The 20,958-nt window shown below is 41.2% G+C and overlaps 5 protein-coding genes across 7 annotated transcripts; 2 read left to right on the forward strand and 3 right to left on the reverse strand.

The window, feature by feature from the left end:
- Positions 1 to 443: 443 nt before the first annotated feature.
- LOC132791424 (putative gustatory receptor 28a) lies at positions 444 to 3,048 on the reverse strand. Its single transcript, XM_060800329.1, is given in 4 exon segments — positions 444 to 668; positions 728 to 969; positions 972 to 1,329; positions 2,419 to 3,048. Coding segments are annotated over 4 exon segments (1,326 nt in total). The 3' UTR covers positions 444 to 572.
- Positions 1,529 to 2,543, forward strand: LOC132791415 (microtubule-associated protein RP/EB family member 1-like). Its single transcript, XM_060800317.1, has 2 exons — positions 1,529 to 2,368; positions 2,453 to 2,543. The coding sequence occupies exon 1, from the start codon at positions 1,594 to 1,596 to the stop codon at positions 2,329 to 2,331; it is 738 nt and encodes a 245-aa protein (XP_060656300.1). The 5' UTR covers positions 1,529 to 1,593; the 3' UTR covers positions 2,332 to 2,368; positions 2,453 to 2,543.
- A 560-nt stretch (positions 3,049 to 3,608) lies between the features above and the next one.
- LOC132791437 (putative gustatory receptor 28b) lies at positions 3,609 to 10,294 on the reverse strand. 3 transcript variants are annotated; one of them, XM_060800364.1, is made up of 3 exons: positions 9,420 to 10,294; positions 4,004 to 4,561; positions 3,609 to 3,939 (listed from the first exon to the last, which is right to left on the reverse strand). In XM_060800364.1, the coding sequence occupies exons 1-3, from the start codon at positions 10,062 to 10,064 to the stop codon at positions 3,811 to 3,813; spliced, it is 1,332 nt and encodes a 443-aa protein (XP_060656347.1). In that variant the 5' UTR covers positions 10,065 to 10,294; the 3' UTR covers positions 3,609 to 3,810. The 3 variants fall into 3 exon arrangements, with proteins under 3 accessions (XP_060656347.1, XP_060656337.1, XP_060656355.1); XM_060800354.1 differs by lacking the exon at positions 9,420 to 10,294 and adding an exon at positions 6,787 to 7,992; XM_060800372.1 differs by lacking the exon at positions 9,420 to 10,294 and adding an exon at positions 5,655 to 6,331.
- Positions 10,295 to 11,472: 1,178 nt separating this feature from the next.
- LOC132787085 (uncharacterized) lies at positions 11,473 to 12,168 on the reverse strand. The gene has a single exon (XM_060793979.1). The coding sequence runs from the start codon at positions 12,166 to 12,168 to the stop codon at positions 11,473 to 11,475; it is 696 nt and encodes a 231-aa protein (XP_060649962.1).
- Positions 12,169 to 15,376: 3,208 nt separating this feature from the next.
- Positions 15,377 to 18,620, forward strand: LOC132791429 (sarcosine dehydrogenase, mitochondrial). Its single transcript, XM_060800342.1, has 3 exons — positions 15,377 to 16,980; positions 17,458 to 17,600; positions 17,659 to 18,620. Exons 1-3 carry the CDS (start codon positions 15,394 to 15,396, stop codon positions 18,608 to 18,610), a joined length of 2,682 nt encoding a protein of 893 aa, XP_060656325.1. The 5' UTR covers positions 15,377 to 15,393; the 3' UTR covers positions 18,611 to 18,620.
- The last annotated feature ends 2,338 nt before the right edge of the window (positions 18,621 to 20,958 follow it).

Below are 20,958 nucleotides of genomic sequence, written 5' to 3' on the forward strand. Positions count from 1 at the left end.
TTGCGGTTAGATTATGTTGAAATTCGACCATTTGCTGGCGTACGTCAACAAAGTAAATTGTAAAGCACCAACACCATAAGCTAGAGCAATTGTCTGCTCTTACGTTTACCGGTTTCGATTTGAATAGATTAGCGTTGCCAGCTCGTTGCATTGTGTTAGCTTAACATTCGTGTAACATTCGCTGCTAATAGCATAATCATTGCTTGCGTATAGTTGGCAACGCGACTATGCAGAAAGCTTTGTGCTTGACTGTCTGTTGCAAAATATTATCGATATCGATAATATGCTGCAGCCTGCAGGCACAGCCAACTTCACTTGTGTACAGATCTTATTAGTGAACAGTGACATCCTAAAAATAATAACTAATAAGTGTTTATTAAGCATTGGATTCAATTAAATGATGACGGCAAGTCCATTAAAAAAAGAAACTACATTGTAATATAGATAAGTATACAGGCATTATACATCTATTGTCAGAAGTGCAATAAATGACAGATTAAGCAGGTTAACAAATCGTTTCATAAAATAGGATGCAGCACATACATAAATAGTTTGAGTCAACTTCGAAATTGTTACATATTGTTCGTAGCATTAGTGGCAGATTGAGTCTCATGCATGGATCGAAACTGTATAAGTATGATGAGGTAGCAAGTGGCTGCGCCAGTTATCTGCAATTAGTAAAACAAATCAGGCCACTATTTAAGGATACCCAACTTAATCAACTGACCGTAAATATAAGCGTACGATCCAAGCGAAACAATCCTGCGGCCGTAAAGCTGACTTTGCGATGCGACAACTGCAGAGACAAGCGAAAGAGGCGATCGCGCAGTTCCAGATCATCGGTAATATTAAGAATCTTGTGAACAATAGCTGCACTATAACTGCTATGCCTAATGGTTTTACTGCTGGCCTCCACAATAAGAAAAATAATGACAATGTACCATATCATTTGGATTAAGAAGAAGGCAAGAATTCATCGGCTTCAAAGTAATCCAAGCGCTTGGGATTCATCATCGCTTCCAAAATGTAGAAATCATCAAAGAGTATAAATAGAAATGAGATGGCAATGATGCCCAACAGCGGATAGGTGAAGTACTCCTCGATAGTCTGACAAATATCGCACAACAGATTGTGTATATTAGATACTTGTTTCATGGCGTAGTCCGGATTCTGGCGTATAATCGAGGTAACACTGTAGCGTTGCATTGGTGTGCTGATCATATTCCGTAGACGATGCGCACAACGCTGGTGATTGACTGCCGAATGCATTGGTGACAACTCTAGAGCGGCATTCTGTTCAATATGGGCATCTAGAATGTCTTGTAAAATCTGCAAAAAGATGCAGAATAGAACACTTTTTATTAAATCCTTGTTTATAAATTAGAATTCATTAAAGAAAACATAAATGATCTTTTAAAGTACTATTTTTAAGAAGATTCTTGTTGTCATATTCATCTGGGTTGCTTTGAAAAACATTTATGTTTCCTTTCTTAATTTTTAAGCACGATTTCAAACATATCTAGGTTATTTGTGTTTATTTTTTTTTTTACAAATTTGGACAATAATTGAAAAATAAACATTTTATTTTTGGATATGTCTATAGCGAATGATGTGGTGTTACTTAAATCCGATGCTAAGTCATTGCGCTTTCTAAGGGAATGGATTAGAAACACTTTGAAAGTGGAAATCAAGACTGTCTATGAACTACGCTCCGGATGGGTATACTGTCAAATAATGCACAAGCTGTTCCCAAGAGATATGCCATTATCAAAAGTGTATATAGGAACGACAACAGAGCGCGAATTCGAGGTGAATTTCTTTATCTTAAAGAGATGTTTTAACAGGCTACGACTGAATCGAAGTGTCCCTGTGCGTGACTTGTTCATTGGTCGTGGCCATTATGAGTTCGTCAACTATATTTACAAATTCTATGAAGCAAATGTGGACAAAACAAGGGAATACGATGCCGAGGGAGTACGCACTTCCATGATCGAAATATCGCAGTCTAAGTACAGACGTCCGATTGTACGCATAATGGCACGCAAATCAGTTGATCCTTTACATGTCTCTCTTACTGACAAAAATCGACAGATAGAGTATTTAATGCGCGATGTTAAAAGACAAGGCTCTAAGGTAATGCACGAAATCAACACATTTGACTTAAAGTTGCCAGGACGCGATCCTTTGCCTACGGAGTTAAGCCAATTGAGAGAAAAGGTGTGCACCATATGCCTTTTAGCAGAGCGACAGTACCGAAACGTTGAGCAGAAAATGCAGAATATCTTGGCTATAGCTAATGACGAAAACGAAGATGAAAACGTTACAAATTAAATTGCGAAATACCGAACTACACTACAGATAAGAAAATGTATTTAAATTTATGCGTAAAAAGACTATGTCTTATATTTAACTACTCACCTCATTCACCATGCTAAATCGACTTTGCGCCAAGTGAGTGGTGCAAAGAAACTTGAAGACCATTAAACTAATGTTGATGTGCGGCAGAGCAAAGGCCATGAATGTGACAAATGATGGCGAAATTGTAGCACTGATTAGCAAACTAAAACTCACACACAAATAGATCACATTGAAGATCACCATGCCCAGGGAAATAAGAAAACTAAACAATAAGATGCGTCGATAGTCCAACTTCATGCCGAGCCGTACAAAAATTTCATCCACCACAATGTTGTTTTGGATTATGCTGACCAGTTTCTGACGCCTGAACATTGCGAAACCGAATATCGTGGACATGGCAATGATACCTGTCAATCTCAATGTGCTATCGCTCAGTTTCGTTATGTTTGTCTGAAAGAAGTATCCGATGATGGAGTCACCCTCCCGAATCGATGAGATGAAGCAGCCCACAAAGAACAAATAGTGCACAATGCCGGCAATAAAGGAGTATGTGGACGTATGCACTTCCTTGTCCGCATTCAGATTCAGTCGAAATGGTGCCAGACCCACCAGAGAGATGTAGGTTAGCGGACGTAGCGATTGGAATACGTTGTCCGCCTGGGAAATGCCCACCCAGAGTTTCAAAACCATGTCCAAAGGGGAAAACTCTTGTTAACGAATTACGATATGGAATAAAAGACGTTTGCTTGTCTCTCCGGTTCACTGTCAACTGACGCGAGGCAAAGGATGTTTCGTCGTGGCAATGTCATCATCATTGTCATACCTCATATATCTAAATCGTTAACGCACACAAACACACCTGAACCACAAGTCGTTTGGACAACTGGACAGCATGTTAAGCTAATACCGATAGCGGCAAATATTTAATTAAGCTTAAATGTATAGCAGAGCGTGTCAAGGGAACAAAAGAAGGGCAGCTTCGCTTTTTGGCATTTCGCAGTAACTCTTTCCCATACCCATACAACAATCAACATGCCATTGAGTTTCTAGAAGTTCTACAACTGCAAGAGAGTACAATGAATTCAAAGAAGTATAAGATTTCTATTAGCTAAAATATAGTGTAAGGCCAATAGGAACAAAAAGTTTTAAAGTTGTATGTGTTTTAAATAAATTGTAAATTCTGTGAAATAGAAAAATGCGAATTTCTCTTTTGCAGCTCGGCAATTGGAAATCAATTGGTGTGCCGGCAATTAACTAATTAATTTTCTGCGATGATAATCGGTTTATTGCTAATAATTAATCTATAAACATACATACAAGAATATAATGAATGCAAAAGCAAAAGCAACAGTAACAGCAACTGCTAGGGAAACCACTTAATATTATTTGCTGCACACCACATGACGTTACTTAGTAGCACTTGCAGACGTCTATGAAGTACTTCATAATCGACTAGAGCGTATGGTTGGTCATATTGTGCAATGCCTCACAGCATTCGTAGCCATTGCCATTATCATTGTTCGGCGAATTCGATGTGAATTGCAGCAGAATGATGAGATAAGTTGTTAAGGCTCCGCTTATCTGAAAGCACCGATGAAAATGAGTTTTGGATAAGAAGATACCGGTGGAAGAGAGGCCTACTTACAGTAAAATAGAGCGTACGATCGATGTTGAAGAGTCCTGCGGCCGTGAAGTTGATCTTTAGATGCATCAATTGCATTGAGAATTGCTGCAACTTTTCCCGCACCTCGACGCTCTTTGTTTTGTTGAGCAGCGAATGCACAATGCCACCAGTTTTCTCGCTCTTCTTAATGGCCCGATTGCTGCCCTCAACGATGGAAATTATGGCTATCAAATACAGTATCATTTGACATGAAAAGAATGTCACAAATTCAACAGTCTTGAATTTGCTTTCTCGCTTCGATTTGCCCAGCAATGTTTCCAGCACATAATACGCATCAAAGACAATGATGAGAAAGGCAATCGAAATGATTGTGAGCAGTTGGTACGTAAAGTATTTGTTGGCCGTTGCAGCTGCCTCGCAAATCAGATGATGTATCTCCATGGACTCCTGTATGATTTCAGCGGGATCCTTTGTCACAATGGTGTACATGGAAAATGAGTCGAGGCACTGCAGAGAACGCTGCTTCTGGACAGCCTTAAGGCTGCGAGTGTCCCACTGATGGGCGAGGTTCTTCAGCACCTGCAAAACAAGAAACACATTACCATTTTATAGTAGAGATATATGTTAAATGGAAAGCCGCTGCCAAACCTCATTCAATGCGCTAATATAAATGCGCAGTTTAATAAACAGACCTCCGACGAGAATGCAAACAGCGCAAATAATAAAATTGGGCGAAAAGTAGCTAATCATTGCCGAGTACGAAATTAATGTGTGGGTCAATCCAATGACCTTGAAGGAGACGTAGCCCACAAAGATTGAGAGTGTGCTCAGTAAAAAGAGAGCCAGGCCATTGATTTGATAGGCCGCTTGTTGTTGTCTGAAGTTAACGCCCACACGTGGAAATGCTTCTGTTTCCAGGCTCTCGAAGAGTGACATTAGGTGGACCAATTGCTTGCGATGCAGCAACGACATGACCAGCACTATATTGATACCAAGGATGCCGTTGAACATTTCCAATTCGGTGGTTAATCGGGAGAGATTTGTGAGCGACACAGCATCCATCAAAGCATGGCGCTCAAAATAGCTGTTGTAGAAATTCAGCGTGTAGAAGCAAATGCGCACAATAATGTTCACAAAACCGATCCACGAAATGCGTAATTTTCGTTCTGTACTGTCCACCCAATACGGCAAGAGGCCAAAGAACAGGGCCAGGCCAAAGGTTATGCGGTAGCAACCGTAAACGTTTTGAGGTCGCGCTAATCTAACCAAATACTCCGAAAGCCACATGGCGTATGAGCAATGTCCTCAACTAAGCTCAACACTTGCGGTGTGAAAGTTATTAGATCTTATAGCCTGTCGCGATTGTAACGATTGTACGTGTTTAATTCATTAGGGAGTTGGATTGGAAATAGTCTGTAATTGAATTATAGAGAATGTAAACAACGGATAGCTCATTGAATAATGCACTGAACGGAATGAAGGCTTGTCGTGGTTAAATGCAGTTCTTTACCCAAATCTTTTTAATGTAATTAATCATCTTACTTAACTTAATTATTTGCTTGAAATAATTGATTTAGGGCATTCAAATATATTATTGATTTTCTTATAATTAAAACTGTTTTTGCCTTTTTTTTGGAATCGAATCGAATCTCATCTTTCATTATTCGCTTACCCTGTTTATAGATTCAAAATGCTGCTGAAGACGATGAAGGATGGCTCCAAAGAGCAAAACAATGCTGAGTAGAAAGATCTGTGGCACATAGAAGGCCACAGTGGCTGTATAAATGGGACGCACATCATTGTAAATCAGCATAGCAATAGAGCTGATCAAATAACTCAATTGTACACCTGAGATGAGTAAAAGATGAATGTGGCGTAGTTGCATAATCCGTGCATAGTTAAAGCAGACGCCCAGGTTGAGCAGATGGTTGTCAATGTGAGCAATCAGATCGAAAAGTCGAATCAAGAGTTTCACTTGCAGCCCACTCCAAAGGAAGAGCGTAAACATGCCAATCAACCCAATGAATTTCTGCAGCGAGTCACCAACTTGTGAGATGGGTGACTTGAAGAAGTAGCCCACAATGCTCTCCTGTTGGATGAGAGCCGAGAGAAAGCAGTAGCCAAAGAAGCTCAACTGCAGCAATGCATTCAGATAGCCCAAACGACTCAACTGGAAATGACGTGAGCCAGTCTCGCCTCGCAGTCGAAAAGGAGTCAAACCGAGCAGAAAGGTGAATAGGAGCAGTGATTGCTCGGCACCGTAAGCATCGCGTGGGCGAAACAATTGCTGCCAAATTGTATACATGGCGTAACAACAAACAGAATGAAAACTGATTTGCCAAACGGTGGTGGAGCTGCTTTTATAGACACCACGCAATTGTGGCACCTGATTAATTGATGTGAGTTTAAAGCCTTGAACTTCCCGGACATTGAGGCGCTGTCAGGAAGCGAGTAATGGAAACTTGTCCAACCAGACACGACTCAACCATTTTGATGGCACTTTCAGTTCGTTTTGTTTGTTTCTGTTATGAAATTATAAAGCGCACGTCTGCGTTGGCAAAGGGGGAGGAAGAAGAGAAGGAGGAGGAGTCATAGACAGGTTAAAGGACCTTTATGAGACGAAAGTTGGAGGGCAGAGTTAATTAATTTAATTGAATTTGGTCATGCGCTAATAATTGACTCTGGCTAACAATAGCAAGCAGCTTTAAAGAAGTCGCACCAAAGTATGTTACAACTTAATCCCATGGGAACCATTAATATTCTTTACGAGAAAAGGATCATGAGCAGTCCAAGTGATTCCTTACCTTGTTGACCATCACAAGCCGCATTTCGACGAGATATGTGAAGCAGGAGAACATGGTGACGGCAATCGCGATGACCGTATGCTGGATAATGAACGTGAAATGCAAAGCCAAAGTAGGCGACACTTGCGACGAATAGAGGACAGCGAAAGTGCCCCAGGAAAAGGCAAAGTTCACCACAAACATGGAGATCATGACAGCATAGCTGAAACGTAGCACTTTGCTGTACATTATCTTGATGCCAACACTGTGCAGTTGCATGTCCATGGTGTAAAACTTTTGCAGGCACTGTTCCAGCCGATGCTTCGGTATGATGGCCGTTAGATAGATGACAGTGACGCCAATGAGGCCACTGACAATCTGCATCATGTCGCCGAAGTACGTAATCCTCGAACGGAAGAAGTAGCTGGCAACGGACTCACAACTGTTGCATATCGTGAGAATATAGCAGACGCTATAGATACCGATATGGAGTATGCCATTAACATAGCCGAACCAGGACTTCTTGATATCCCGTTGACCAGTCTCATCATTGTGGCTGATGTAGAACGAAGTCAATCCATGCAAATAGGTCACATGGAAGAGCGGACGGAGGCATTCGTACAGCTGTTTGGCGGACAGCAAACGACGCAATCGACGCCGCAACGGATGGTTCAGCTCGATTTCCACATCAGTATCCTTCTCAACGTCCATCCTTTGGGTCTCGTTAATCGCAAGTCCGTCGTCTGCTCAGCTAAAGGTTTGCGCGGCAACTGAACACGAAAAGCGACAACAATTTGCATGTTGCCCACGCAGACAACAGACAACGCACAGAAAACGCTCTGGACGCCGCTGCGGCTTCGACGCCAGCCTAATGAGGTGGGGCAAACACATTTCATTCATTTCATTGTCGTTGTCGTTGTTGTTGTTGTTGTCGTTGCCCGTTGTACATAGTTGACTTTGGCTGTGGCTTTAAGCAAATAATTCTAGCATTTTATGCCGCTTGGCAACCACTTTGTAGATTGTCAAACGGCGAACGGTTAACGAAACGTATGTCAAGTATTTCCTATTAGCTTAAACTGTTGCATTTTAATTAATGCCCATTTACAGGTAAATGCTAACTCTCCCTCCTTGGGGACCCACTTACCGCAGGACTCGTAATTAGCCATGCGATTTACCCGAAGCGTTTCGTACTTTCTCAATGAATGACAGTTCAACGACAGAATACGAACATTGTTACGCCCGATCCGTTCACAAATGTCTAATGTACTTATATGGTAAGCTGTTTTGTCTGGATAGCAACCGAATATCCTTTGAGTAACTAGTCGCATTGTCTGGTCGAGATAACCTTTTGAAATTGACTTTGGGATGTCCTTTAGTAACCTTATTTTCAATAATATGCAAGTGTGATTGGAATACCAAGTTAAGCCAAATTAATCTTATTATATTAGTAGAGTTTAGCTTTTTTTAAGTCACCACTTTTTATTAAATATTACTTATCAATTATACTCAAGTTACTAATAAGTGCTACTCTAGCATGTCAAATTGCTTCGCCCGCTCAATTTCCTATTCTTGTAACCTAATCGTAAATATTATTGAATGCAATGAAGTTTATGGTTTCCATGAATGAACTTCGATATGTTCGCATGAATTTATGTTGATTGTTCAGCGAGAAATTAGTAAACGAGCTGAAAGTGGACTTCCACTGGTATAAAAGTTCATAAAAGCCGAGTAAGATTTGCTCAGTTGCCTTTGAAAGCTTAGCAAGTGTGCTGGCTAACGGGCTGGAAGGGTATAAAATGCATAAAAGTCGTAAAAATACAATAAAAGGCAACACAAAGAATGCAAGGTTTTTGGGCAATTGACTTATTTGAATTAAGGGTACCATAAAGTTAATATAAGTTGATGAATGACTATGAAAACTATTTCCTGCTGGTGTTGATGATGCGTAGTTAGGTTACGAAAAACACATGAGATACTTCTTAAGGTTAAAAGAATGTTTATGGCTATCTTAAAAGATGGGGGCTTGTCAGTGTATGCTCGTAAATTTTAGTGGAGGGCAATTAGTTTGTTTACTTTCTCATAAAATTCTTGACCGCGTCCCTCGAAGGATAACAGAAGATAGTTTGTTAACCTTTGAAGTTCTTCTGTTTATATTCAGACAAAGAATATATTTACTTCATATATACTGTTGTTTTCGTGATGAGCCTCATATTACGAGATGAGAAAACAAAAACTAAAGTTAACTATTATTTCTCTTTTTGTTTATCCATGCAAGCATCGAAAACTTTGAGCTCATCAGCTGTCGCAAATTTAGCGAAGCAATCGCTGCACTCTCTAAAATTAACTTTGCAATGCTTTCAGTTCAATTTAAAAGAAAAACACTTTGGATTTCGTCACGCAACAAGGACTCCACGCGCATCATTAATTGCACAACTATCTCAGCAAGTAAATCGTGTCTAGACAAATCACAATAAGTGAACCAACACAAATTGTACTAAGCAAATATTTACTCCGCATATGCCTAATGGATTTACATAAATTAATGTAGCACTTGATTTGCGGCTAAGCAATAAAAGCGATTCCCACGCGATTAACCATAAAGAGTAATTATTTGCAAAGTACAGGGCAATAACCGAAACGAAGAACTCACTCACCTGATTAACAATACTCAAACGTCGCTCGAAGCTAAAGGCAATCACGCAGAATAGACAAATTGCAATAGATACCACGGAATGTTGCAAGAAGAATGTCATGCAGACACAGAAGGAGGGCGTAACACCAAGCGAGACGAGAAGCCGAAAGACGCCAACGAAATAGACACCCAAAATAAGAAGTTTGAAGACGAGCAAAAGAATCGAGTACCGGAAGATCCTTGAGTACTTTACACGTATTCCGATATTGGAGAAGTTCGTATCGAGACTGTGCAGAATAGTCAATGTGCCGAGCAGCTTGCAACGCTTCAGTATAGCAGATGTATAGATTACAGCACCAGCAATAAGTCCATTGAAGATCTGCAGGCGATCGCCAATCGTGGAGATTTCGGTGCGAAAAAAATAACCTACAATGGACTCGCCTTGACGAAGCGACGAGATGTAACAGAAACCGCACAAAACGATGTAAACAAAAATATTAAAGATGCCGAAACACGACATCTTCAGGTAGGACTCGCCCATCTTGCGACGGACCACATGGAATGGCGTCAGACCGTACAGAAACGTGAGGAAAAATAATGGACGCAGTGCCTCATAGACCTGCGACGATATGAAATATTTGCGCACACGACGTAGCGCTGTCGACATGTTTATTTGACTAACGATGAGACCAGACCGCACAACCGTTTAACTCAAAAGGACAACTCGAACTGCAGCAAGGACTCGAGAACGCCAGTCAGCACCACCAAGCCGACTCGCGTAAACAAAACATGTAGCAACAAAAAGAAGCCTCCTCCCCATTTGCCGGCTGCGGAAATGTAACCGAAGCAACAGCGTGTGCGAAATGCTCATTACGAAGTTCAATATGGGGATGTGGATGGATGGCGACTGTGACTTCGACGTGAGAGCAGTCCCTACTGTTGGGATTACAGCAGCAGCAGCATCAAGTGAGCAACAAGTGTGCGTTTGTCCTTCAGCCGAGGCATCTCCTCTCACTGTGAGTACACTCACACGAGTACAGACGCAGTCGAGCAGTCGCCGTTGTCTGTGTTTAATTTAGTTGTTAGCATAACTGCGTTCGTCTGTGCCTGTTGCCAGCCGATGGTGATGATGATGATGATGATAATGTTGATGGGGAGAGTGTGAGAGCTGGCAGGAAACAAATAACGATGAGGTATCGTGTTCGACAACTTTTTTGAAGCACATGCTATCAATTGATACGAGAGTAAATTGAGCACATACATACATATATTACCAGTTCAAAATGTGTAAACTTTATAATTTTAATAGCAAATATGTATATGTAATAGTAAATGAGTACACCTTTATTTCTATGTTTTTTGTAATGATTATGATTTTTATTTTTCAACCATTAAATTTAAATTTCAAAACTTTCTCTATTTTTATTTTCAACCGACTATTTAATTCGTGTCACGCTGCCTTCCCTAGCATGGGCAACACTCTGAATGGTAATTCATTATCAGCATATATTGCTGACACTCTTCACTACGTACTCAAGGCTCAATCTCATTCACAGTCACAGTCACACTCAGTTGCGCCGCAACACGAGGCGTATGCGCAATGCTGAAACTGAACTGGAAAGGGACATTCTGTGGGCCATATGCTGATCAGTTTCGTTGTTGTTTGTTTCTGCTGCTGGCTGTTGTCCTGTGCGCATGCATAATATATCGCATTTATGGAGCGTGGCATGCAAAATAAGTAAATAGTTTATATGCGATGACAATTTGAATGACGTGACGTGAGTTACGCGTAAACAGCGAGCACATACACAAAGGACACAATTCGCATACGGTGAGTCAATTTAATTACGAGTTTGCTCTGGATATGTAATTACGATTACGAGTACCAGCTATTGACCTACATAGTTAGCAGATACGAATAAGGTTAAGAGGAGAATTGCTTTGGATTGGTATTCATTTGAGTTTCGCGTTGCATACTTTTAGGCATCAGCTCAAATTAAGCAGTGAAATTTGAAATCAAATTTAATTAAATTCGGCCATTAAAGAGGTAAATGAGATAAAAGAAAGTATGAAGTTTACTTAATGTAGCTTCTACTTACTCTATGCAATCGCGACAGGCGGCGTCGAACAGAGAGCGCCAGCAGGCAGAACATGAAAACAGTCACTGATATGGTTATTAATTCGTATGTCATGATGAAGATGAGCTGCCACGAGGGTCTTACTTCCATCTGAGCAAAGCAGGTCAAGCAGACGCTAATGATGGTGGCATCCAATGCGGTGATTATCACCAGCATGCGCAGCGACTCGAATTGAATGCGCGGATAATCGACATTGTAATTTATACGCAGTAGACGACGATCGACTCGAACCAGACCCTCTAAGGATCGCCGCAAATGACGGCGAAGGAAAATCGGCGCGATAAAAATAAATATAGCTGCTATAATGCCGCCAATATCGTGAATCCGTGTGCCCATCAGCGAGATGTGGTTGCGCATAAAGTAACCAATTAAGGACTCATTATGCAGATTAACGTGTGTGTAACAATAGGCAAAAATAAGCCATCGACTGATAGCATTAGCAAAGCCATACCACGATTCGCGCACCACACGCTCGCCGTGGTAACCGATTTGCGTAACATGATACGGTGTTATTCCCAGTATGAAAGCCAAGGCAATGAGCACTCTTATGCTGCTATAGAAATCCTTGGCCCGAAAGATGCGATTCCAGGCGCGTTGCCACAAGCTCGACGACCTCAAGTTTTGGTGCCACATGTCGTGATGCGGCCGGTCAACAGAGCACTAAACTAAATTGAAATCGACAGATAATTGCTGCAGACTTTAGGGAGCACACGCCTAATCGGTTTTCAGCCCAACTAGCTACCATCGTGTTATCTCAGATAGATCAAATATCGCGTATCGTAATCACATTGAAGTGCTTAGAGCAAATCCCCATAACTCCAATTAGAATTGGAAAAACAAAACAAACGAATTTGCTGCCAACGAAATGCGCATTGAAATGAATTAAATTGGTTGTTGCTAGTCGCCGTTGCCGTGTTATCAGACGTGCCTATTATATTAATGACTAATGACAACTCACTGCTTTTGTTTATGGTTTCAGTGCGGAAATATTTCACAAAGAGACCAGTCTAAGGAAATCCGAAGCATAAGCCGATTTTTCATTTAGCAATTTATGTTTATTCTTTAAGAGACTCTTGTTCCAACTGTTATAAGAAACAAATGTATTTATTGTATTATAGATATTTCCTTACAAATACTAGCCTACTGACCTATTTGAACAATCTGGTGGACTTCTGCTCTCTGCTGAGCTGAGCAGTGTTAAGGGATTAACAGTAAGAGGAAGAAGTATTTCACAGGCATTTATATAATGTTCTTTAATTTAATTTATATTAAATTAACTGCAAGTCAAAGTAACTAGTTTAGTATACGTAAAATTTTCACGGTAAATATATTATTTATTGTTGGTTTTTTAGGTGTTACACTTGCTTTTTTTCGTTAGAGAAATACGCGTAACACCAGCTGGCACACAAATATTATATTCAGTAAATTCAGCATGTGGATGCTTCATCAACGTCAACTGGCTTGCATCTTTAACAATGCGAGCGAGATTGCATAATGAGAGCAGCTTAATGAGCTGACAACGTCACCAGTTTCAGTTTCAGTCTCCAACCAGAAACTTCGCACATACACAAAAAACGCAACAAATCATGTGCTTCGCTTAGAATTTTGTCGCACAATTTGTAAGCAACAACAACGTCAATACACATAGTACGTGTTGTGTTGCCAACCACCAGCCGTAACAAAAACAAATAATAATAACAATAACAATAAAAAGATAACAAATGCAACCGTACTGGAAGGTCTGCAAGTTGTCTGGGTCTGGTTTGACTTGCTTTGCATTGGCATATCCCATCAAAGTGCGGTCGCGTTTCTGTCTGCCTCCCATGACAATGGCGCCGACTATGTCATGTTACACCAAATTCCCAAGATGCCACTGCAAAAGCTGCACATTCAAACAGACGTAAGGCAGATTTGAGTTGCATATCTAAATCTCATGCGGCGCGCATTTCAACTGTATATACTGATTATTATTATATTATAGCAGCGAAATAAATCTGAAATCTTTTGCTTAACAAATTTAAGTAGAGTATTATAAGTATTATATATTCAATATTGAACATACGAGAAAGTTAGCAAAAATTAAAATATAAATTCAATTGTTGAAGTATAGAAAACATACCAGGATGTCGTCGCAAACGGGTAAAAAGTGTAAAATTATTAGACAAAATACCGGGGAACATAAATCAGTAGCAAGCAATAATACAGAAATAATGCTCTGAGCTGCTGCTGGGTAAAAACACCGGCTACTTTATTATGTTCGCCTGGTATTTTAGCTACTCGATTATGGTTGTTGTTGGGCAATTCTAGTGGTCGCAAACGGTAAAAAAGTGTTAAATTATCAAAGAAATACCAGGAGAACATAAATCAACAGCAAGCAAAAATAAAGAAAGTTAATTGTACCACGTGCTCCTGCTCTGAGAAGATCTTAGTGCTCTGATCTGCTGCTGGGTAAAACCACATGCTGCTTTATTATGTTCGCCTGGTTTTGTAGCTGCTCGACGTGGTTTTTAATAGAGGATCTTGATACCTAGAAAGCGCCTCACGAAAAGTGCATTATCATCAGTTTATATATGTATGTTAGCAGGTGAACATAATTCAGCAACAAGCAATAATATACAGTCAATTGCAACACGTGCTCCCACCTTCTGCTCTATTATGTTCGCCTAATATTTTAGTAGTTCCACGTCGAATTCTTTCTACTCAGCATTATTATAATCTTCAAATCTAGTAGGCCAACAGAAAGGATGGTGGGAGAAGGAGATGGAGGAGGGGACAGTTCCTAGTTATACGAACGAAAAGGGAGAGGAGGGGTCTAAGATGAGGCCAACTATTCTATGATTGACAAGATGACTGTGGCTGACACCACACTCCTATAGAGGTTTTGTGACACACTTTCTTCAATGCGGTAATTTTTCGTATGAATTATCAGTAGTCAAAGTATTCGATTCTTAGATGATCCCATATTTTTTGAATGCAGATCGATAGAGTTGTTTTTTGAGATCCTAGCAATATGTGTCCTTTGAAATTGCGGTTGGACAATGCCAAGTTATGACTGATTTTCATTTAAATTAAATACATTGTATGCGCGCACTTAAGAGTATGCAACACATACACATTAATTGCGGCTTTAAACAATTCTAGTCGTTGCGAACGGGTAAAAAGTGTCAAATTATCAAGCTATATACCAGGGGATCATAAATATGCAGCAAGCAGCGGTTCACAGAGTTTTTCCACGTTGCAAAACAAATCTACTTACTAATTTATAATTTGGCCTGGTATTTTGGTATAGTCATGAGTCCAACGGTAAAAAATATAATGAATATTCATTTAATTTGAATGATTAAATGCTTTTCATTTCGTTGGGTGTTTACTGATCGTCAATCACACATGCCATTAAACAATAAACCTTTATTTTATTTTAACATATTTTAATTACTCAAAACTACATTATTTCATGTCAATGTATACGATTGTAATCTATTATTGTATGGTACTAGCCTCGTGATTATTTATTATTCATCATCGATCTGTCCTCAATTGTTGCAGATCAATTTAATCAATATTCAAAAATAGAAATCAGCTGATAACACACGATGAAAGCGCCACCTGTCGGGTTGAGACTAAATACGTAAATAATACCGAAAAGATAAGAATAGACAAAATCAAAAATTAGAATGAATTCAGAGCGAAGTGGGCACGTTAAAAGGCTGATAAGAGAGAAACTCTAAGTTTAGTTATCAACGAAAGTTGACCTATCAGTTCAGAGGAGACGCAGCATCATGAGATTGAGAATCTTCTTGGCAGCTGTTGGGCTGCGATATGGTTTAGTTTTCGATTTAAAGTCAACGCGAGTCGAATATGTGGCGCACGGGCATCGTACAGCAGGCAACTCGCCAGGATCTGCGGCGACTTCTCAATCGTAACAATAGTTCAAAGACTACAGCAGCAGCAACTGCAACGCAGCTACCTCAATCAGCGGATGTAGTGGTAATTGGCGGTGGCTCTGCCGGCTGCCATACGCTCTATCATCTGGCCAAGCGAGGTGTGAGAGCAGTGCTGTTGGAGCGTGCTCAACTCACTGCTGGCACCACATGGCACACGGCTGGACTGCTCTGGCGACTGCGTCCCAACGATGTGGATATTCAACTGTTGGCCAATTCACGTAACATGCTACGTCAACTGGAGGCAGAAACGGGTCTCGACCCTGGCTGGATACAGAATGGCGGCATCTTCATAGCCCACAACGAAACTCGACTCGATGAGTATCGACGCCTGGCCACAGTTGGCTCTGCGCTGGGCATTGAGAACCAGATACTGTCACCCGAGGAGACGCAGAAACTGTTTCCGCTGCTCGATCCCAAGGCATTCATAGGTGCACTCTATTCGCCTGGCGATGGCGTCATGGATCCCGCCATGTTGTGCACAGCATTGCGTCGCGCAGCAACTGCAAATGGCGCCCAGGTGATTGAGAACTGTGATGTGCAGGAGATACTCGTGGAGCAGGGATCGCGAGGCAAGAAGGTTGTAGGTGTTTCAACGCCCTTTGGCAACATACGCACAGAGACGGTGGTGAATGCAACCGGCGTGTGGGGTCGCGATCTAGTTGCACGACATGGCACCCATCTGCCGTTGCTGCCCATGAAGCATGCCTACATCGTGTCCGAGTCCATACCGGGTGTGCGTGGTTTGCCCAACATCAGGGATCACGACTATTCCACCTACTTCCGTATTCAGGGCGATGCCATCTGCATGGGCGGCTATGAACCCAATCCCATACTGCTCGATCCTGTGGCCAAGGACTTCCACTTTGGCCTCTACGAGTTAGATTGGTCCGTCTTCGAAACGCATGTTGAGGGCGCCCACAAATTGTGTCCAGAGTACGCCAAGTATGGCGTGAAGAGCACAGTGTGTGGTCCGGAATCCTTTACGCCCGATCACAAGCCGCTTATGGGCCCCGATCCTAATGTCTCGGGTCTCATGCACAACTGTGGCTTTAATTCGGCTGGAATGATGTTTGGCGGCGGCTGTGGTGAGCAGACGGCGCTGTGGATCACCAAGGGACAGCCGGATGTGCCCATGTTTAGCTTTGATTTGCGACGCTTCACACAGGAACAGGGACAAGCCACCAAGTGGATTGCGGAAAAGTCACACGAAAGCTATGTAAAGAACTACAGCATGGTGTTCAAGTTCGATCAGCCGCTAGCTGGTCGCAACTTTCAGTTGGATCCGCTGCATGAGCAGATGCTGGAAGCCAACGCCTTCATGGAGGAGAAACAAGGCTGGGAGCGACCTGGTTTCTTCTTGGGAAACAAGGAGAAATCGGCAGCCGTGCTGCCCTATGACTGGTATGGAAGCTACGAGCATGCGAGACATAAGGAGAGCAACTACGAGCGCATCCTGGAGGGCGACCTGAAGTACAACAGCTTCTCGGAGCATCACGAGTTGGTAAGTGCTGTTATAAACATAAGGTAGACAGCTTTAATTTTCTTTTCAATCAAATTTGTTCAAGCACTAAGCCTGCAAATCTCCATTTTTATCGGATTTTGCGCACAGAGATAAAAAAACGTTGTAATATCAAAAATCAAGAAGAAATCATTAATCAAAATCAAAAGTGAACCAAGAACAATTTATAAATTTATAAATCTACAAAATTCTAGATTGGTCATTCGTGACCTAAAATCAGCTCAAATGAATTAAAGCAAAAATTGTATCAAACGTGAACCGCGAAAACAAAAACGAGAGTCATAAATTCAGATTGTTTGTGTAGATAACACAAAATGACGTATTATTTCCTATATTTGTTTGTTTTCTTTTTTTCATGTAGTACCAAAAATCAAATACAAAAATAAGTATATATATACTTATTATATTTCATGATTATTTTTTATGCATAAATGCTTACCTATTATTATATGCTTTCAGATTGGCGCTGAAGCTCATGCCTGTCGCAATAATGCCGTGCTCTTTAACATGAGCTACTTTGCCAAGTTGGTGCTTGAAGGTCCGCAAGCACACAAGGCTGCAGACTGGCTCTTCTCCGCCAACACCAAGCGTGATCCCAGCAAGTATGATAAAGCAGGAAAGGATCGGTTTAACAACTAATAATAATTGCTTATTCCCCAGAACTGTCTACACTTGTGCGCTGAACGATGCTGGCGGCGTCGAGGCTGATGTGACCATCAGCCGCCTGGTTTCCGGCTCTGGGCAGCTGCATGATCCCAAGTTCGAGGGCAAGGGCTACTACATTGTGGCTGGCGGTGCTTCGGCCTATTACACATACAGCACGCTGCTTGCGGAGATGCGTCGCAAGGGCTTCAATGCCAAGCTGCACGACGTCACCGCCGATCTGGGTGTCATTTCCATTCAGGGACCTAACTCCCGCAGCATTCTGCAGCCGCTGCTTGATTGCGAACTATCCGATGAGCAGTTGCCACCCAATAGCACCACACTGGCCAAGTTGAATGGCATTGGTTTGCGAGTGCTGCGCGTCAGTTTTGTGGGCGAGCTGGGCTATGAGCTGCATGTGCCCAAACAGGACTGTGTGGCGGTCTACAAGGCACTCAAGGCTGCTGGCGCCGCACAGGATCTACGTGATGCCGGCTATCGTGCGCTCTATTCGCTCAGCAGCGAAAAGGGTTATCATCTGTGGAGCTACGACTTGCGCTCGGATGACACGCCACTCGAGGCTGGCTTGGGTTTCACATGCCGCAAACAAGGCGACTATCGTGGTCGCGCTGCCGTCGATCGTCAGCGGTCCGAGGGTCTTAAGCGTCGCATGGTCTATCTGACGCTACAGGATCAGGTGCCTATCTGGGGCCTCGAGGGAGTCTATCGCAATGGCGAGCCTGTGGGCGTGCTGCGTCGTGCCGAATACGCTTACACGCTGGGGAAATCTCTGGGTCAGGCCTACATTACACGCAGCGATGGCCAGAACATCGATGCAGAATACCTCAAAGCGGGCGACTACGAAGTGGACATTCTGGGCAAACGCTACAAGGCGAATTGCCATCTGCGCAGTCCCTTCGACCCCAGCGGTCAACGAGTTTTAGGCAACTATGAAACAAATAGTAAATAAATAAATGTTAGCAAGATATAATTGTTTTTTGTATTTCATTAACTTATCAAAAAAAGTTTTCAATTTATGTTCAATTTTAACTAACATGCTTGTCGAAGTCTGTTCTGCCGAAATCTGTTCGTTCATTATCGCTTTCCGATACTTTCTATAACACAGTCTCAATTACGCAGTGTCAATGTGCCGATACGAGATGCTGCATTACTCCCTCTCCAACCTGTTTATATATCTGCTTTACATCATTTCTTAAGTATACGCAGATTTAAATACTAAGCAAACCTGAAAATAGGTTGCTGATGCTAGTGCAAATTTTGTTAAACAAATGTTAGTAATTAAATTCTTAGTATTGAACATGAGTAAACAGCTATAGCATATGCCAAAGTGTGTCATAGTCAAAGCTAAACCAAGAAAATAAATTGTAATTGAAAATAAAATTTCATACCCCAAATTTTTATCGCTCATCAAAGCTGATTTGAAAGAATACACAAAACAAGAATTTATTACCCAACTCAATCTAGATTTATTTTAGAAATTTAGACACATTTAAAAGAGGTGCAGTTACCCTCTAAACTATATATCTTTTATTTATGCATTCATCATAAGCTAAATTGTTTATTTATATAAACAAATATTTAATGTTTATATGTTTTACTAACAAATTTCAAATAAATACTTTTCGAAGCCATTCCCAAAGCGATGACAAGCTGAAGGTTCTTCAAATAGTGTGGCAACAGCTGTGACGATTGCTCTTTTGACTTGGTTTTGTTTGGATTGCGATTGCTTTGGCAAATTGGCATGAAGTTAAATTTTTTTTTTTTCTCATTTTGCATTATATGAAAACATATCCTTGAGCAGAGTTGAATTCTATTTTTGTATTTTGAAAAAAAAATAATAATAATAAAAGCGGAATTGTTGCAATTTAATTCAGGGTCAATGGAAAATGTTTGGATAAACTTGAACTGGCCGACAATTAAAATGTGTACCGCTTCGATTGCACAGTGTGACGAAAGTGTGTATAACTGAATTAGACGAGATGAGATGAGATGAGATTCGGTTAAGAGATTGATTCAGTTGTGTGTTACAGAATCCCAAATGCTCAGCACGTGGTGGGCAAGCCGTAGCCAAAGTCAGTCAGTGGGTTATGGCTATAAAATTGCCACATCTACAGACGAGTTAATTAGCTCTCTCAATAGCAGCCGCCACCATAGAGTCAGAGTTGGAGTTGGAGTTGGAGGCAGAGTCAGAGTTAATTATGGCCTCATAATATGATGTTATTGTAATTTATCATTGTTTACGCTTTGTGCGCGCACTTCTTGAAGATTCTGCCGCTAAACGGCCTTGTCCAATAATAGACAGGGCAAGAGGAAAGAGGCACAGCATACGGCATTACAATGTATAACGGAGAAGCGGGTACAGCGCCCAAGGCTCAAAGCAAACGATAAGCAGTCGTAATGCCAATTAAATGACAACATTTCTCTGACAATGCTCCATATACTCGCATTTATATTTTTCGAAATGTTACATAAGCCAAGCCAAGCAAACAAACAAACTTCGCAATGAGTTGAAAGCAATTAAAAATTGTCGTGCTTAATGACAAAAGATGTCAAATAGCTGATTAAGCCCACCAATTCAGGTGTGGGATGAGGCAGAGAAAAGTGAAAAGCAACCCACACTGCGAACCATGTACCATATTCCATATACGAGTACGTCAACATATCCATCACTGAGACAGACAGTGTTCGTTAAGGTGGATCTGCAGTTGCCATTAATTATAATGAGAGTTGGAGAGATGCCAAAGAAACTTATTAAAACTAAAATAAATACAATTTTAATGATTACCGAAATTATTTACATATACAACACATACATAAAAAGTTTAATATTATTGCTACGAATTATTTTGTGGAGAGGTTTTCGTATTTATTTACCAAGTGAAGACTCAAAGCAAACACACTCCATAACACCTTATTAGGATTTTAGTGGGGTAACGAATTGTAAATCAAATAAATACTAAATAAGCTCACTTTCCATTTTGAATGAAAGAAATCGAATCTACCAATTATGCAACAAATAACTGAATTACTTATTAAATTCCCATTTGAGATGCCTCACTGTATGTGCTGGGTAACTGAAAAGGCCACGGGCTGTTGGCTTCATGGTAAGCGGCTTTAATATCAGCCCAGTTTGGTGAGATCCAAATTTGAAATTGCCTTCATTGCCAGTTAGTTGGGTGGGGGTCACATTGGTTGGTTGGGGCCCTCAGCACATCTAATTGCAGTCATAGATAATGAGAGCAGTTGTAGCTCTCCAGGCGGTCAGATCTTTTCTTTTGCAAGTCAGCGAGTCAAACT

The sequence above is a fragment of the Drosophila nasuta genome, chromosome 2L (genome assembly GCF_023558535.2).
Source record: "Drosophila nasuta strain 15112-1781.00 chromosome 2L, ASM2355853v1, whole genome shotgun sequence".
Classification (NCBI taxonomy): domain Eukaryota; kingdom Metazoa; phylum Arthropoda; class Insecta; order Diptera; family Drosophilidae; genus Drosophila; species Drosophila nasuta.

Bases quoted from the DNA above. Each gene is read 5' to 3' on its own strand.
- LOC132791415 (XM_060800317.1), top strand. From the start codon at position 1,594: ATGTCTATAGCGAATGATGTGGTGTTACTTAAATCCGATGCTAAGTCA.
- LOC132791437 (XM_060800354.1), bottom strand. From the start codon at position 7,476: ATGGACGTTGAGAAGGATACTGATGTGGAAATCGAGCTGAACCATCCG. The intron at 4,562-6,786 runs GTAAGGAATCAC...CTTGTTTTGCAG, and splicing joins GGCTTGTGATGGTCAACAAG to GTGCTGAAGAACCTCGCCCA. The intron at 3,940-4,003 runs GTAAGTAGGCCT...CGGTGCTTTCAG, and splicing joins ATCGTACGCTCTATTTTACT to ATAAGCGGAGCCTTAACAAC.
- LOC132787085 (XM_060793979.1), bottom strand. From the start codon at position 12,168: ATGTGGCACCAAAACTTGAGGTCGTCGAGCTTGTGGCAACGCGCCTGG.
- LOC132791429 (XM_060800342.1), top strand. From the start codon at position 15,394: ATGTGGCGCACGGGCATCGTACAGCAGGCAACTCGCCAGGATCTGCGG. The intron at 16,981-17,457 runs GTAAGTGCTGTT...ATATGCTTTCAG, and splicing joins TCTCGGAGCATCACGAGTTG to ATTGGCGCTGAAGCTCATGC. The intron at 17,601-17,658 runs GTATGATAAAGC...CTTATTCCCCAG, and splicing joins ACCAAGCGTGATCCCAGCAA to AACTGTCTACACTTGTGCGC.